This window comes from Saccostrea cucullata, unplaced genomic scaffold, assembly GCF_032062105.1.
Source record: "Saccostrea cucullata isolate Sc308-1 unplaced genomic scaffold, CSIRO_AGI_Scuc_v1 ctg272, whole genome shotgun sequence".
Lineage (NCBI taxonomy): Eukaryota > Metazoa > Mollusca > Bivalvia > Ostreida > Ostreidae > Saccostrea > Saccostrea cuccullata.
This window is the reverse complement of record NW_026938795.1, coordinates 825,098-843,968: the sequence shown is the minus strand read 5'-3', so window position 1 is coordinate 843,968 and position 18,871 is coordinate 825,098. Positions and strand designations below refer to the sequence as shown.

Genomic DNA, 18,871 nt, shown 5'->3' with positions numbered 1-18,871 from the left:
TCACATTTTCGACTTCTTCTCAAGAACCGCTGGGCCAATTTCAACCAAACTTGCCACAAAGTATCCTTGGGTGAAGGGGATTCAAGTTTGTTCAAATGAAGGGCCACGCCCTCATTCAAGGGGAGATAATTGGGAATTAATGAAAATTTGGTAGCATCTTTTAAAAATCTTCTTCTCAAGAACCACAGTGCCAGGAAAGATGAAACTTATGGGGGAACATCCTCAGGTAGTGTAGATTCAAATTTGTTCAAATCATGACCCCCGGAGGTAGGGCGGGGCCAACATGGCCGACCTAAGTTTTACATAGAAATATATAGGAAAATTCTTTAAAAATCTTTTTCTCAAGAACAACAAAGCCATAATTGATCATATTTATATGGAAGCATCCTCAGGTAGTGTAGATTCAAGTTTGTTCAAATCATGACCCCCGGGGGTAGGGCGGGGCCAAAATGGCCGACCAAAGTTTTAGATAGAAATATATAGGAAATTTCTTTAAAAATTTTCTCCTCAAGAATAACAAAGCCATAATTGATCAAATTTATATGGAAGCATCCTCAGGTAGTGTAGATTCAAGTTTGTTCAAATCATGACCCCCAGGGGTAGGGCGGGGCCAAAATGGCCGACCAAAGTTTTACATAGAAATATATAGGAAAATTCTTTAAAAATCTTCTCCTCAAGAATAGCAAAGCCATAATTGATCAAATTTATATGGAAGCATCCTCAGGTAGTGTAGATTCAAGTTTGTTCAAATTATGACCCCCAGGGGTAGGGAGGGGCCAAAACGGCCTACCATAGTTTTACATAGAAATGTATAGGAAAATTCTTTAAAAATCTTCTCAAGAATAGCAAAGCCAGGATTGGTCATGGGACTACTTTTGGATTTAAGCTTTTCAAGTATAAACCAATTCTGCTTTTTCCTAGCCACAGTGCTCAGGTGAGCGATGTGGCCCATGGGCCTCTTGTTTATGGGAACTTTAATGAACTTGCTTCCTGTAAATGGTATATGTGGTGTACACCTTTGCAATCGATTATGGACAAGAATTAATTAACTATAACCAGAATGAGTGAATTTGATTTTTTTTTTTTAATAAGTACACATTCAAAAAAAATACAAAAAGAAAATACATATTTACATTTTAAACAAAACTAATAACAAGGAAACAACATCTAGTTTGCTCTATGTTGTGTGTAGGGAACAACTCCTGTCATGGAATGTTGAACAAAAAGCATAACAACCAAATTAATCATAATTCTAACAGACACAACCTTATTAAAAAAATTCCGAGGAAAAATCTAAATATATTGTCATGTACAATGTATATGATCTTTAATATATGTTATACTATTATTTTTTACAAGTGTATTTTTAACTGATATTTTCTTTCTCACAATAATGATTTCCTGAATATGTAACTCCCCCTTAGCACTTTCAGATATTAAAAAAAAAATGAGAATAGTACTTATTTGACTTTTTCTATTACAGAGCACTTAAAATGATTTATATGAAAATCAATGAACAATGTGAATACATGTATATCAAAATCTCAGAACACACAGTATAAACAAGTATCAAAGTAATGGCAAAAAATTATAAACCTCAGAAAAAAGAGATTCTATTCAAGAGATTTTTAATAATGATACACATACATGTAATTGTTGCTGTTTTTGCTTTTAATGATCCAAGCTTTATATTCATTCCCAAATGGATATTTATGGGCAGAAGTTTAATACTTATTTGTAGATTTTAAGAAGTAACAAGCACAAAATTTCTCAATATGTCACCGTTATGGTTAACAAAAAAACAAACCTGTATTATGATTAAATGATGAGATTTTTTCATCTTAATTTTGATAATGTAATTTGATGACTGCAATTCTTGTATAAACATAGTGTTTTGCGATCAATAACAAGACAAAAATCTGAAAATATTATGCGACTGAAAATTTACACTGTGTATTATCAATATAATAAACAAGCTATTAAATGAAAGGGATAAAAATAGAGTATTATTGATCAACCAACAAACAAATAAACAAAAATAACCTGCATCTACCAAGATGGGACCTTAGTAGTGTAAAATGAATTTGATTTTATATTTTTAAATCCAGAAAATCCGTTTTAGTCAATTTTTTTTTTTTAAAATCTCTATCTTTTCTGCATTGAATTTTTTTCTCTGCACCAAAGAATAAATGTATTATTATTCAAAAACTTGTAAAATGTACCATTTTCTAAACTTCATTTAAGTACAACTTTAACTCTTTACAACTTACTGAATTGTTTTGCAACATACACTGAATCCTCGCGTCATAGAAATATTAATTTACCATTTCCCCGCAAGCACTTTAAAGCGGGGTACAAGTTTCTCTAAAGATTAGCGTAAATAATTTTTTGACCTTATATTTTAATTAGAAAATAACTTTTCTTACTTTATGAGATTTAAGCAAGTATAAAATAGTTGGAATTTGGCAATAAATTGAAGATTAATTTAACGTTTTAAAGTGCGTGAAAATGCGTGATTGCAGGGAAACGGTAAATGCCTGATTTTGCGTTAAAAATAGGAAATGGTATATGCATTAAAATGCGTGACTGCGGGGAAGAGGGTTAAGCCTTGAAAAATTCATAAAATAAAAAAGGAAAAATAATTTAGAAGAAAAATATCACAAAAGTTGTAATATCAATCAGTATTTAACGGTGCACCAATCCTGAACAAATCAAAACATATATACACCATACTAAAAAAACAGTCAGTTGCAATCACAATCTCGCAGATGTATCGGCAAAAACAGAATGATGCCATTAATGCTACTTAGGAATGACATGACCTTACTTAGATCAAATGACATAAAAAAAATTATAATGACAGTAGTTTGAATCACTGTGGAATGAATGCTTTGCTAAGCTGCATAGACAATTGACAAAACAAGAGGCCCACGGGCCTTATAGGTCACCTGAGCATTATGCAACAACTTTCCAGTTATTGAATTTGATTCATGTTTTAAGCCAGATGCTATATGGCATTCACAATTTTGAAAGAGGCACCATTGATCATCATAACAATACACTTAGCAGTTGCTTAGCTTGGTTACTGAATATCCATACGCGAGGGTAGGGAACAAAATTTCATTCCAACTAATCTGTAATATTCAGCAATAATCAGTAGTGCCCCTTACACTGTGACATAAACCCCTGACCCTAGGTCCACACATTGCACATATTTTAAAAAGGCACACTTAAAATTGCCTATCAAAAAATAAATAAATGTTTTATAAATACAAAAGAGCAGATTTCAAATAATTAATTCATTTTCAGTATATAAGTAGAGCCCCCCCCCCACCCCTGACCCTGGGGCCTTGAATTCACAATTCTGCAAGATTAGGGCCCTTGCTCATCATAACTATTTAGGTAGTTCATCTGCTTCATACCAAGAGAAAGAGAAGAAAATTTTCAAAGATTTAATGTATTTTCACTATATAATCAATAGAGCCCCGCCCTAACACCAGAACCCCTGACCCTGGGGCCATATAATTCATAATTTTAGAAGAGGCAGTTAGTTTATCTAATACCTAGGAGCAGAGATGAAGATTTTCAAAGAATTCATGTATTTTCACTATATAATCAATAGAGTCCCCCCCCAACACCTGAACCCTTGACCCTGGGGCCATAAAATTCACAATTTTGGTTGAGGCACTCTTGCTCATTATAACTATGCACTTAGTTAGTTTATTTAATACCTAGGAGCAGAGAAGGAGATTATCAAAGAATTCATGTATTTTCACTATATAATCAATAGAGCCCCCCCCCCCCCCCTAACACCAGAACCCTTGACCCTGGGGCCATAAAATTCACAATTTTGGTAAAAGCACTCTTTCTCATAATAACTATGCACTTAGTTAGTTTATTTAATACCAAGGGCCAGAGAAGAAGATTTTCAATATATAATCAATAGAGCCCCACCCTAACGCCAGAACCCCTGACCCTGGGGCCATAAAATTCACAATTTTGGTAGACGCACTCTTGCTCATTATAACTATGCACTTAGTTAGGTTATTTAATAATAAGGAGCAGAGAAGAAGATTTTCAAAGAAATAATGCATTTTCACCATATACTTATTTAGCCCCGCCCTAGCACTAGAGAGCTCTTGACCCCAGGGCCATGAATTTCACAATTTTGGTAGAGGACTTAATTCTGAATACAGTTATACAAACAGTTTGACTGCTTGATGTCCAGGAGTAAAGAAGAAGATTTTTAAAGATTGGATTAATTTTAGTGATTTTGGCCCCACCCCTCAGGCCCCAGGGGGGCAGGGATCATGAAATTCACAATTTTTGTTCCCCTTCACCCATAGATGCTTTGTGCCAAATTTGGTTGAAATTGGTTCAGTGGTTGCAGAGAAGAAGCTGAAAATGTTCAAATGTTAACACACGACGGACGACGCACGAAAACGGATAGCAATAGGTCACCTGAGTTTACTCAGGTGACCTAAAAAGTCCAAACATGTAACCATAAACCATTTGTTATATCATGAATGTTATAAGAAAAAAAATCCATATCAGATGTTATTAATTTCACATGAACTACAATTTATTAGGAGGTACAGGATGACCCATTTGATAATGCTAGAGTTTCTTGTGAATAAAGTAAATGATTGGAATGTACCCACATATGTAGGAGATGCACTCTTATTTTTCAAAGTTTAGAAAGATACGTCCCAAAAGTTTTCAGCCAAGGATATTTTGAAATTGATTATAAAAATGCACATATCAAATGTTCCAGAGTCTCATACTGTCATCTTATTTTAGAACTGATATACAATTTTTATCTTACCTGTCCATTCTAATAATGCTTTTTTCTGAAAATTAAAAATTCTTGTTTGTCATAGAGTTGATTCTCAAAAGTGCTTCTAAAAGTGATACAATGAAGAAAGAAAAAAATTGCCGATACAAACAATTTTTTTTTTTACAAAAGCTTCATACAAAAATAAGGTAGAACATGTAAAACATCAGGGACTACATTCATGTAGCTCATATTGCAAAAAAAAAAAATAAGACTTTACTGAAAAAAATCTATAAAATGATGAAAATCTGAACTTATTTTGAAATTTATGTAGTTTTATCTAGAAGATAAATATCACATTAATCATCCAATGTTAAGTTCACATAAAAAGGATTGAATCTCAACTGTCTAAATTCATACCCTAATTATAACATGCAGTTTTGGCAGTGAGAAAATCTTTATAAATCCCTTCAATTAAAACTGCTAAACTGAGAGATCCACAAAGACATTTATAATACAGGCACCTGATGTTTAAAAAACATTAATAATGTCAGTTCTACATAATCAAGAACTGTTTAGTATATGTTGTTTTGATTTCAAAACTTCAAGCTTAAAAAAACACAAATACATCCATTATCTACGTGAAACTGAAAAAAAGAACTAAAGACGACAGCATACATTTCTGGCTCTGAAAATCTGGGACGGATATATAGAATCCTAAAAATAGGTGTATAATAATTGCATTACCCATACAAAATCGCCAATCGAATGTCTTTCTAGATGTGTTTTTATATAATTAAATCAGAACAGTCCTCTGTTTTATATTAGGAGACTTGAGCACGTTGAGTGTATAATGTGGGGACTTTGATATATTGCAACAATCCATCCAGTGGACAGATTTGATGAAGTTTGAGTAAATGATGATCTGGTGGGAAACTGTTTCTAATTCTCGAGTTACGTTATAGCCACATCCATCGTAGAATCGTCCCGGAGGTTCGATTTATCTGTCGGTCGATGTTCTACGTCATGGTCCTCTCTCAGCGGGGCGTAACCAAACCCCTCGTCACTGGTGGAGTCATATGTACTGTTAGGCAAGCCAGATATCTGTAAAAACACCAAAATTTACTAGGGTTGTTTAATTATCTTCCATTTCTATACCCTGCAATGGTCAGGGCCATTTACGAGACTCACCTGAGGACATAAACATCCCTATCTGATAATGTTCAGATAAAAGAAACCTATTGCTCAATTCTCGGAATATTGAATAGGACAGACTGACAGATAGAAGGACATATGGATGGAGAGACTGACAGACAGCTAGATGAACTGACAGATGCAGAGGAAACCTATAGTCCCCTCTGGTTTCACTGGTAGGGGAATAATTACATGTGCATGCATGAGTGAGATTCTTTGATAGAAATATCTTTATGTATTTTTGATAACTTACCTGAATTCTGCTGCCATACTGGGGATTTTCAAATGAGACAGTTTCTCCAAAGTTTGATTTCCTCTTTCTCCTGTGTTAATGTACAATATACTTTTTTGAGGATAAATATTCAACAAGAGGCCCATAGGCCTTATAGGTCACCTGAGCATCATGCAACAATTTTCAAATGATTGAATTTGGTTCATGTTTTAAGCTAGATGCTATGGCATTCACAATTCTGAAAGAGGCACCATTGCTAATCATAATTATACACTTAGCAATTGTTTAGTTTGTTTACTTAATATGGATAAGCAGGGTAGGGGAACAAAAAAGTATGTCAACTAATCAGTATTATTCAGCAATAATCAGGAGTGCTCCTACCACACATGAACACTTGACCCTAGGTCTACACATTGCACAATTTTTGAAAAGGCACACTTGCTTATCAAAAATGTGTGATTAATACCAAGGAGCAGATTTCAAACAATTCATTTTCAGTATATAAGTAGAGCCCCCCCCCCCCTCCCCATTTTGGTATCTCTGACCCAGGGGCCTTGAAATTCACAATTCTGGAAGAAGAGCCAATCTCATCATAACTATGTTAATAGTTCATCCTGCTTATTACCCAGGAGTAGAGAAAAAGATTTTCATAGATGTAATGTATTTTCACCATATAATCATTATAGAGCCACATCCTAACGCCATAACCCCTGACCCTGTGGCCATAAAATTCACAATTTTGGTAGAAGCATTCTTGCTCATTATAACTATGTCCTTAATTAGTTTATTTAATACTCAGAAGCAGAGAAGAAGATTTTCAAAGATTTAATGCATTTTCACTATATAATCAATTGAGCCCCACCCTAACAACAGAACCGCTGACCCTGGGGCCATGAATTTCTCAATTTTGGTAGAGGCACTCTTGCTCATCATAATTATGTACTTAGTTAGTTTATCAAATACTCAGGAACAGAGAAGAAGATTTTCAAATATTTAATGCATTTTCTCTATATAATCAATAGAGCCCCGCCCTAACACTAGAACCCCTGACCCTGGGGCCATAAAATTCACAATTTTGGTAGAGGCACTCTTGTCATCATAACTACATGTATGTACTTAGTTAGTTTATTTAATACCTAGTAGCAGAGAAGAAGATTTTCAAAGATTTAATGCATTTTCACTATATAATCAATTGAGCCCCACCCTAACAACAGAACCGCTGACCCTGGGGCCATGAATTTCTCAATTTTGGTAGAGGCACTCTTGCTCATCATAATTATGTACTTAGTTAGTTTATCAAATACTCAGGAACAGAGAAGAAGATTTTCAAATATTTAATGCATTTTCTCTATATAATCAATAGAGCCCCGCCCTAACACTAGAACCCCTGACCCTGGGGCCATGAATTTCACAATTTTGGTAGAGGCACTCTTGCTCATCATAACTACATGTATGTACTTAGTTAGTTTATTTAATACCTAGTAGCAGAGAAGAAGATTTTCAAAGATTTAATGCATTTTCACTATATAATCAATAGAGCCCCACCCTAACACCATAACCCCTGACCCTGGGGCCATGAATATCACAATTTTGGTAGAGGCACTCTTGCTTATCATAACTATGAACTTAATTAGTTTATTTAATACTCAGGAACAGAGAAGAAGATTTTTAAAGAAATAATGCATTTTCACTATATAATCAATAGAGCCCCGCCCTAACACCAGAACCCCTGACCCTGGGGCCATAAAATTCACAATTTTGGTAGAGGCACTCTTGCTCATCATAACTATGAACTTAATTAGTTTATTTAATACCCAGGAGCAGAGAAGAAGATTTTCAAAGAAATAATGCATTTTCACTATATAATCAATAGAGCCCCGCCCTAACACCAGAACCCCTGACCCTGGGGCCATGAATTTCACAATTTTGGTAGAGGACTCAATGCTGATTACAATCATACCAACAGTTTGACTGCTTGATGTCTGGGAGTAAAGAAGAAGATTTTTAAAGATTGCACTAATTTTAGTGGTTTTTGCCCCACCCCCCGGGCCCCAGGGGGGCAGGGACCACGAAATTCACAATTTTTGTTCCCCTTCACCCATAGATGCTATATGCCAAAACTGGTTGAAAATGGTTCAGTGGTTTCAGAGAAGAAGCTGAAAATGTTTAAATGTTAACGCATGACGCACAACGGACGACGACGGACAAAAACAGATAGCAATAGGTCACCTGAGTTTACTCAGGTGACCTAAAAATGCAAAGTGTTTTTTTTGTTCACCATACAATTGATGAACAATGAAAAGTAAAATTGTGTCTTCATTATAATTCTCCAATACTCAATCAACTTACTCTGAAAGCATTAAATCTTTAAGAATTTATAAATGTACTTTGAGTGATGTTAAGTAATTTCTGACCTGCAGTACAGATACACTGCTACAAGTCCTCCAGCCAATAAAATGATCAACGCAGTCAGACCAATTCCCAGCGGAACAGCAGAATTACCCTGATCTGTAATCAACAAGGTAGTTATCATCATGAGAATCAATGGCATCTAAACAACCAAATAGTTACACATGTATGTCCTAAAATTAATAGAACTAGACACACTTTAGGAATGATTTGATCGACTGATTATTATTACATATTACAATTTAACAAAGGTTTGAATGTATTTCAAATGTTTTTCCTATCAGCTGATTTTTTATTTTACAACTTCTAAATGATTTTACATTTTGAGAGTAACATACAATATTAGATTATGTTCAACTCTTACCCTTAACTCTCTTGGGACTTGTACTTGGGCCTAAAAATTAAAAAAGAAACATTATGACACTTGATCCAATATTTAACCAGATTGAAATGTCTTTACATCAAAATCTCAAGGGAGAGAATCCTTACCTGAATTGAGTGGTGAGGCTAGGGCTGCAGTCTCACTTTTACCGTTAGGGCCCACAGCTATCAGCTGAAACTCGTATAGTGTGTTGGGTTCAAGTTTTGTCACCACATAAGTTGTGACAGTGTTGCGAGCTGTAATCTACAACACAGTTATAACATACAGACCTGCAGATTCCTAATTACATGAAATTTTTCAAACGACATCCTGTTTTTCAAAAGTAAAATTTTTGCAAAATCAATTATTCATTTTCATATTGCATCTTGAATGACTTTATTGACTCCATTTTAAATTTTAAAATTATATTTAACTTCATGCATATAAGAAATTTAAAATCAAAATTCAATGTTGGTCTCAGTCGTAAGTTCTTTTGTAAAATGGGCCCCAGAAGTATTTCAGTATTTTGTTCCCTCTTTATTAAGATTTTGTAATTGACCTCCTACATTGGGAAATATAAAGCAAACCTCATATTACAGGGATTGTTTTGAGTTTATTGTTTAGATTTATATGTAGACTGTACCTCCATAAAGTCATCACTGGTCCCAGCCTTCCTGTATCTGATCGTGTACCTGTCCACTACAGCGTGGTTTTCTGGGGGATCCCACTTTAATACCACACTCTCACCGTTCACTTCAGACACATGTAGACTGGTCGGCTTGGATGGCCGCAGATCTACAACACAATATATTCAACATTTATCATAAACTGCATAAATTTAACTTTTACTATTTGTCTTGTGTAAATTAACAAAATTTAATACTTCTACTACGTATGCAAAGTTCTACAAATTTCTATGAAGCAATGACATAGATAATGGTAGGCTTGATAATAACCCTACTCACTTTTGACTGTGATATTCTGTTTGTTACTCGGTTGACTAAATCTACTCACTTTTGACTGTGATATTCTCTTTGTTACTTGGTTGACTAAACCTACTCACTTTTGACTGTGATATTCTGTTTGTTACTTGGTTGACTAAATCTACTCACTTTTGACTGTGATATTCTATTTGTTACTCGGTTGACTAAACCTACTCACTTTTGACTGTGATATTCTATTTGTTACTCGGTTGACTAAATCTACTCACTTTTGACTGTGATATTCTGTTTGTTACTCGGTTGACTAAATCTACTCACTTTTGACTGTGATATTCTGTTTGTTACTCGGTTGACTAAATCTACTCAATTTTGACTGTGATATTCTGTTTGTTACTTGGTTGACTAAATCTACTCACTTTTGACTGTGATATTCTGTTTGTTACTCTACTCACTTTTGACTGTGATATTCTGTTTGTTACTTGGTTGACTAAATCTACTCACTTTTGACTGTGATATTCTGTTTGTTACTCGGTTGACTGGAGCCTTTCTCGTTGACAGCTATGACCCAGATACTATAAGTAACATCCTCCTTAATTCTTTTTATTTTGTAGTCAGTAATATTTCTGGACTGAAAAGAAAATACATGTTCATTAATATATCTTATCAACTACATCATATCACATTTCTAGTTTTCTGATCTATCATAAGAGGTTAATAAAAAAAACAATTTTTATGCCCCCCTTCCAAGAAGGGTGGGCATATTGCTTTGCTGCTGTCTGTCTGTCAGTCAGTAAGACTGTCTGTCTGTGGGTCCACCATCAGTTTCTGTTCATTTTCTTCGCAGAGGTTGCATATATTGATATGAAAATTTGGTATACAGATTTATCATAAGAATATCTAGGTAAACTTATACTTTGGCTACAATCCGGCCATTTTGGACAGAGTTATGCCCCTTAGACTTAGAAAAATTCCAATTATTTGCAGTTTCCATTCATTTTCTTTGCACAGGTTGCTTATATTGAAATGAAATTTGGTATACAGATTTATCATTAGAATATCTAGGTCAAGTTCTGTTTTGGGTATGACCCAGCCTTTCTGAGTTATGCCCCTTAAACTTACAAAAATTCCAATCATTGCGAGGAGGGGGCGTAAGTGGTTTACAAACACCTCTTGTTCAATCTTCATTTAATCTTTCTTGAGTTTTCTTTCTTTGGTTACTAATTAACATGAATTCATGTTTGGTAACTCAATGGTCACATCAAGATTTTAGGGACAAAGTTGAGCATGAAAATCAATTTACAAGGGAGCATTGTTGAAGAGAGGTGGTATAGAAATACCTGAAATCAGTTTATAATGGGTAAAAAGTCTGAAACCTTTACATAACCAGAACAACCTATAACAGTTAACAATAGTGACTTGTGAATCACTACCAAAACATATCTGCTTATCAGAGAGACTTGTGAAAACAGTGAGTAGCACTATCTAGTCAGAAAAGCCTATTAAAGCTTACCAGGGAAAAGAAGGGGGTATTACTTTACCAGACCAGCTTACCAGGGAGACTTGTTGCAGAGAGGAGGGGTATCACTTCTTTACCAGAACAGCTTGTAACAGCTTTCCAAGAAGATTTTGTGTAGAGGAGGGGGTATCACTACTTTACAAGAGCAGCCTGTAATAGCTTACCAGGGAGAGGAGGGGGTATCACTACCTAGTCAGAACAGCCTATTAAAGCTTACCACAGAGAGGAGGGGGTATCACTACTTTACCAGACCAGTCTGTAATAGATTACCACGGAGAGGAGGGGGTATCACTACTTTACCAGACCAGCCTGTAATAGCTTAACAGGGAGACTTATTGTGGAGACGATGGGGTATCACTTATTTACCAGAACAGCCTGTAATAGATTACCAGGGAGAGGAGGGGGTATCACTTCTTTACCAGAGAAGCCTGTAATAGCTTGACAGGGAGACTTATTGTGGAGACAATGGGGTATCACTTCTTTACCAGAACAGCCTGTAATAGATTACCAGGGAGAGGAGGGGGTATCACTTCTTTACCAGAGAAGCCTGTAATAGCTTACCAGGGAGACTTGTTGTGGTGAAGAGGGGGTATCACTACCCTGCCAGAACAGCTCGTAATGTTCGACTCTGTGTGCATTGTCTTGAGGCTTATCCCAGCTCACATCAATGACATCTTTATCCTGTATGGCTCGCACTTTTGGAGGACCAGGAATAAGCTCTACACAAACAACATTAACATTCTTAATGCTATAAAGTCAAAAACATTTCACAGATAGCCAGAGGAATGAACTCATTCTTTATCACATCTAATGTCCAGTCAAGTGATTGACAAGAGACTCAAAGGCCTAGAACTATTCCTCTGATAAGTTGTATGACCCAATCACTTGATGATTCTCGGCCTTTTGGTAATATGCAGTAAAATTCCAATACTAGGTCACTGTGACCTCCTCTTTCATTGAGAACCCAAGTTTTCCTTGCAAATGACCTGCATTTTCAAGTCTCCATATTTTCTTTGCCTCAGAGGTACATTTTGTTGCCTCTTACCTACATTTCTTTTCCTTTGACCTACATGTTCATTCCACTGACCTATATTTTGTTGTCTCTAACCAGCATTTTTCTGACCTACTTTTCCATTTTACTGACCTACATTTTCCTGTACACACTGCAGCATGATCTTGGCATCTGACACACAGTTCATTAGGTAGATAGATCCAGTATCATCAGGAACGAAGCCGGTACAGAACTTGACACAGAATGGATGTACTCCCTCCCTCTGACAGCATTTAGAGTGATCTTTACCATCTACAATTCATTATATCTCCTTGTAAAACAAACAATTTATAAAACAAGATGTGTTTGTGAAACACTATGCGCCCGGTGGCAACAAAGTTCCAAAAACCATTTTTAGCATATAGGTCACAGTCAAGGTCACAAGGTCTTGGCCTTGGTGTCATTTGAAAGAGCTTAATTAATGTTGCATGCATACCAAATATGAGGTCTCGATCTCTCATGGTTCAAAAGTTATGGCCAAATTTCGAAAAAGCTATTTTTTGCTTATAGGTCACAGTCAAGGTCACAAGATCAATGACCTTGGTGTCAATTAAAAGAGCTTAACAAGTGGAGTAGGCATATCAATTATGAATTCTTTATCTTTTGCGGTTCAATAGTTATGGCAAAAGTTCGAAAAAGCTTTTTTTAGCATATAGGTCACAGTCAAGGTCATAAGGTCACTGACCTTGATGTCATTTGAAAGAACTTTTCTAGTGGAGTATGCATACCTAATATGAAGTCTTTATCTCTCAAGGTTCAAAAGTTATGGCCAAGGCTAAAGTTGACAACAGACAGACAAACAGACAAACAGATAAACAGACAGGACAAAAACAATAACGCCTCGGATCTATCGATCCCGGCGCATAAAAATAATTCTTACATAATTCATAAAGGGTAAAATCATTTATTTAACTATACATTAAGCTATAAAACCAGAAATGAGTCACTATTTGAAGCAATTTTTAAGAGAGCAGTAATTCTCTTTTTAACTTGAACAAACCACATTTGGAAGTTCAATCCTAACATCTGAATTCATGTCTATTTGTTCTCAGAACACCTTGAAAATATTTTGGTTGAAACCTTTTCTCCTTACAAGCAAAGCTGTTATAATGTTCAAAATGCCATACCTGAGGCACAGCTTGTGAAGAACTGAAGATAAGCCAGACATTGGCCGTACTTTGTGGACTGAGCTGCTACTTTATCAAGATCTATGTCCAAGGTACACAACTCCTGACAGACTGGAGGCAACTCATAGTTAGCACAGCATGCTGCAACATACAGTAGAGAAACATTCAGATTTCCTCATATCACAAGAAAAGGACACTTTTTATAGATATTATTTTCATTTTCAAAATTTATCGCTGAAGGAGAAGGTGTTTATTCCAAATGCAATGTGTTAGGTACAATCTGTATAACTGTGTTTATTTTGTTTTTTACTAGTCCATTCTATATTTTGTTTTTACTAGTTTATATCCTGTACCTACCTGAGACATTCCGTGTGGGTGGAGGGGGAGGGGGTGTTGTAACAGTGGGACTTGGAAGGTCATCTACAATTGAAAGTCAATAGATTCATTCATAGAAGCATGACATATTTATTCTACTAAATCGGTTTAAGGAAAAGACTGTCTGATTTCAAGCAAAGATAGATTTAAAGTCTGGGTTTTTTCATATAAAAAAAGGCTTCTAAAAAAAATTTTTGCTTACTTTTTAGCTGCACTACTCCTGACCCATTTCCAAATTCGTTAGAACCAACACAGGTGTAGCGATCAAAAGCTTTGTCCACTACGTAATATATGGACAAAACCGATCGCTGGAAAGTTGGAAATGATATCAGCATTGACTTGGCATGAAAATAGTCTGTTAATTCCTCAACTGGTCTTTTATCTTCTCCCTTAAACCATTGTATTTTGGTTGGATATCCCATGAAGTCACACTGGAGTTTGGCAACCTGATTCTGATTGGCTAAATATCTGACATCTACCAGGTTAACAGCCTTAGGTTTATCTGTAGAAATTCAAAATGCATCTTATTTTAGCAAGTACAAAGTATATCATACTTAATATTTCAAAATATTATTTCTATCTAAATATAATTTTCGACTCAATCATTGCTTCCAATATTATACACCAAATTGATAAATCTGGAGTGGGTGTGGTGTGGGCTGGGGTATATGTTCCCTTAAGGCCTTTATAAAGAAAATGCCTAGGTTCTCTTTTCCAATTTTTATCCCCTGCCTAGATTTGTTTTAAATTTTTGTACATACAAACAGTCTATAAATTTTAAGTTGTACATGTAAATCATGAATGTGATCAGGATTGATTTTCAACTTTTCATACAAATTTTGTTTTAGTTCCATGAATATCAGCATGATTTAGTAATAGAGCTGACAAGATGGAGTTTGCTATTACATGAAATTTACAAGGTCCACTGGTTGTGAAAAATTGGAGAGATATAAACATTTAAATGGTACTCTACAATGACTTTTGAACGTATTACAGTAAAATCACATATTTTAGTGGGGTCAAATTTTGAGGTTTGATGAAAAAATATTGTTTTTTTTTTGGGGGGGGTGTTTTCGTGGTTGGAGAAAGTTTAGCGAGTAATGCATGTGAAATTTTACATTTCGTGAAGGTTATAAATTCGTGGGTCTCTCAGTGCCTAGAAAACAACAAAAATGAAACCCCAGGAAAATTAATGATTTCACAGTAAATAAATGTGCTCAGATTAAAGAGGTCAACAAATATATCTGTACATTGAAAATTCTCCCTCTGTGACTTTTCATAACTTGAATGAGAATCTACTGTAAACGTATTACAGTTGGCTGTGTATTCTTTTTAGCACTTTTGGCGGAAAGCAAGTTCCATTAATTCAAGTACAAGGCTAAATGTCTTGTACATATAAAAATAAAGAAGAATTCTATGAGATACGCTAAATCAAATTTCCGCTAACTAGTTCAAAATTCAATATCTGCCACACTGAATATAATACATTTACAGTAATTATTTTATTGTGCCCTAAATGGTAGATAATTGAGATTTTCATTGCAGCATCACTTACAGATGATCCTGAGGTAATGTGTGACATTAGTGACAGTCCCCCTGTCGTCTTTAGCACTACACGTATAATTCCCCTCATCTTTCTCACTCAGTCCTCTCATTGTCAGTTGTCTCCCCTTACGTATTATCTTATTGTTCCGTATCCAGTAAACAAAATTGAAATCTCTGCCAGCTGCATAAACATTACAGAAGAGTTCTACTTCCCCATTCTGTGGAGGTGGGTAAAACGGTTTCTGTGTTACCGATATGTCAACATCAGAAGCTGAAAATAAAACACAAGCTTTGTTAAAAAGCCCTAGAATTTTCAACGATCATGAAAGAGATAAATCTTTATAAATTTCAAGAAATATTTGCCCCAATGGACCTAAATTTAAATTACTTAGGGGTTTTAAAGCTGAAACCAACATCTTACTTGATACAGGGGTGACAAATTTAACTACAGGACTCGGGATACTGCTTCCATACTGATTGATTGCCAGTAAGGATACCATGTACGTCTTCTTGGGGGTCAGTCCTGTAAGTACAATGTTCGTTTCCTTTGTCCTAAACTAAAATGAAAATAAAGGTTTGATATACATGTACATTGTATAATAATTATGCTTTTAGATGCAATTCTAGTAATTCAAGAGAGTCATCCTTTATTTATATAAATGCTTGAATTTTGCATATCATTAGTTGTTCTTAATTTGGTGTTAATTTGCAACAAAAATTAATAAATAACTTCAAAGAATTTCTATCAACAATAATTTTGATTTGAATATCTGAAAGTTAAAAATCCCTTTTTGAGGCACTGTAAATTACATTCTGTTTACATTATTATTATTTTAGTGCTTTGATACCTGTGTTCTGTTATTTGCTGACATGTTGAGGGATACTACATAGTGACACTGATTTGTGGTGTCACAGTTTTCTGCTGGTGGTCCCCAGTATGCCACCATGGTGGTGCCATTCACTGCCTTCACAGTGACTGACACAGGAGGAGTGGGCAGATATTCTACAATAAAAACCGACTCATTTCAATGTAACATTCGACAGAGGTACTACCTCTGTAAATCCTTAATTCTTTTAAAATCTTTAGATTGGTAGATGTGACTTACGAGTTCCGTTGAGGAAGCAGCGCATGTATAGCGGGCTGTAGGTCAGACATAGAGAGTTGATGCCCGTCGTGGGAACCAGCTGACCTCTACAGAATGGCAGACACTGACCGGGCACGTTAGCATTCTGACAGCACGGTGTGTGGTCACGCCCATCTGTAACAGTACATGTGTGTATCATGCTTTTGAATACAAATTCTGAAGATAAAGTTCAAAGAATCAAAGTACTTAAACAGTATTAATCTTAACTTCATACATGTACCAATAACATCTTCTATATCAAGCAATCAGAGACGAAAACCATTGATTCCCATCAAGATCAAATTAAATATTTCAATGTTGAATCATATGGCTTGGGTAGTAATTTATTTTTGATTAATTACTAAATACAACTTAGAGGAAGGTTTACAAGCCTGGTTTTTACCTGAAGCACAGGTGAGTATCTTGTTATAGTCTGTCTCACATTTATACACACTCTGAAAGTCTCCATTCAGACAAGCGTCCAAACAGTCAGATGATATGTTGATGTTATGACAGCAATCTGCAGGGGAAAATTGGCGTAGAAAAGATTCATGTGTTTTAGAGTTGTATATATAATTAAGAAACTCTATTTTCATTATTAACAATAATTAAATCACAAAAGTTTTCCCTTACATCAAAATCTCTTTAATATTTCATTAAACTTTTTTCCCTGACATTCTATTCTGTTTTCCAGTCTGATTTAAGGAGTATTCCATTCCACTTTGGCAATGATTGCTATGTCATTTGTTCTGTTTTTAAACTGATTTATGGAGTTACCAACTTTGTTTCAACAATGATAGTATCTGGCTGAATTACCTAAACCTGTTACACTGACTTGCTAAGTTACCTGATTTTTAACACTGACTTGCACAGCTACTTGGTTTGTTACAATTCTGTTATTTTACAACTGGTATTGTATCTTTGATGGTCGTGTATTGATAGTCTCTCCAATTTTCCTGTTCCAGCATTATCTCTTTGACTTACCTGTTCTATTCTGAAATTGCAGACTCCAGTTTCCAGGACGTTCATTGTCTGGTGCTGAAAATAAAATCAAATACAGTCAATTAATATTAATACTTTTTCATAAGTTGTGACTAGGGCAGATACGATAACAATATTGATATGCATATTGAAATTTGGTCAAAAAAATCTTTTCCTTTCTAAACATTTTGGGTTTAGTTTATAAGATATATATTTTTTATATAAATATTAATATGAAATATATTGTAATTAACACCACTTGTGAAGTTGTGTGAAATAATTTTGTTTTACAACAGATATAGAACAACAGATATAGATCTTCTGTAAATAAAATATTCTTAATTGTGAAGATACATGTATGTTTTGTCAATATCGATAAAAATATGATTTTCAATTCAATATATTGTGATACATATAGTATCATGACTCAAATATTGTGATATGTATACAAAAACACCATAAAAAACACAACTATTCAAGCTCTGCTGTTCTTAAGATTTAATAAGATTTTCCTATACATTTCTATTTTAAACTCTTATTTCTTATTGTGTTCCACTATGCCAATTCAATTATCTCCCCTTGAAAAGTGTGACCCTTCATTTGAATAAACTTTAATTCCCTTTAACCCAAAGATGCTTAGTGGCCAGATTGGTTGAAATTGGCCAAATGGTCTTTGAGAAGACAGAATGTGTAAAAGTTTACCGATAAAACACAACAGATGACAACGGGACACATTACCAGAAAAACTCACTTCTCAATGAACCATCGGCTCAGAAAAGCTCAAAAGATACTTACCCAGAGGACATGTGTGGTTATAATAATCGAAGCCTGGCCTGGGGTAGGTCTGGAGAGGGACTTTGTCCATGTACAGTATACACATTTGGTTCTGACGGGAGTAGGTGAATCCCCGACACTGAGGGACAGAACAGAACGTCTTACAATCCCCCACACTGCCCGAGATATTCCTCGACATAAGTAAATCTGTACGGACATCTGAATCATTCTTCATTGTGAAGTTACATCTATCAGGGATAGTGATATTATCTGTAATCAAATGTAGACATGTATCAGGGATAATGGATATTATCTGTAATCAAATGTAGATATCTATCAGGGATTGTGATATTATCTGTAATCAAATGTAGATATCTATCAGGGATTGTGATATTATCTGTAATCAAATGTAGATATCTATCAGGGATTGTGATATTATCTGTAATCAAATGTAGACATGTATCAGA

The 18,871-nt window shown here is 35.0% G+C and overlaps 1 protein-coding gene across 1 annotated transcript in view; it reads right to left on the bottom strand.

Moving 5' to 3' along the window:
* Positions 1-4,482: 4,482 nt before the first annotated feature.
* Positions 4,483-18,871, bottom strand: part of LOC134251290 (Ig-like and fibronectin type-III domain-containing protein 2) — a 30,468-nt gene continuing 16,079 nt past the window's right edge. The window contains exons 20-38 of the mRNA XM_062733680.1: positions 18,426-18,674; positions 17,634-17,687; positions 17,053-17,169; positions 16,632-16,784; positions 16,374-16,528; positions 15,947-16,082; positions 15,536-15,796; positions 14,183-14,482; positions 13,963-14,025; positions 13,606-13,746; positions 12,572-12,730; positions 11,989-12,146; positions 10,413-10,539; positions 9,614-9,765; positions 9,099-9,234; positions 8,974-9,003; positions 8,615-8,708; positions 6,222-6,291; positions 4,483-5,878 (exon numbers count right to left, since the gene is read on the bottom strand). Of these exons, the coding sequence (XP_062589664.1) occupies positions 5,729-5,878; positions 6,222-6,291; positions 8,615-8,708; positions 8,974-9,003; positions 9,099-9,234; positions 9,614-9,765; positions 10,413-10,539; positions 11,989-12,146; positions 12,572-12,730; positions 13,606-13,746; positions 13,963-14,025; positions 14,183-14,482; positions 15,536-15,796; positions 15,947-16,082; positions 16,374-16,528; positions 16,632-16,784; positions 17,053-17,169; positions 17,634-17,687; positions 18,426-18,674 (2,705 nt within the window). The 3' untranslated portion in view covers positions 4,483-5,728. The remainder of the gene's footprint in view (positions 5,879-6,221; positions 6,292-8,614; positions 8,709-8,973; positions 9,004-9,098; positions 9,235-9,613; positions 9,766-10,412; positions 10,540-11,988; positions 12,147-12,571; positions 12,731-13,605; positions 13,747-13,962; positions 14,026-14,182; positions 14,483-15,535; positions 15,797-15,946; positions 16,083-16,373; positions 16,529-16,631; positions 16,785-17,052; positions 17,170-17,633; positions 17,688-18,425; positions 18,675-18,871) is intronic.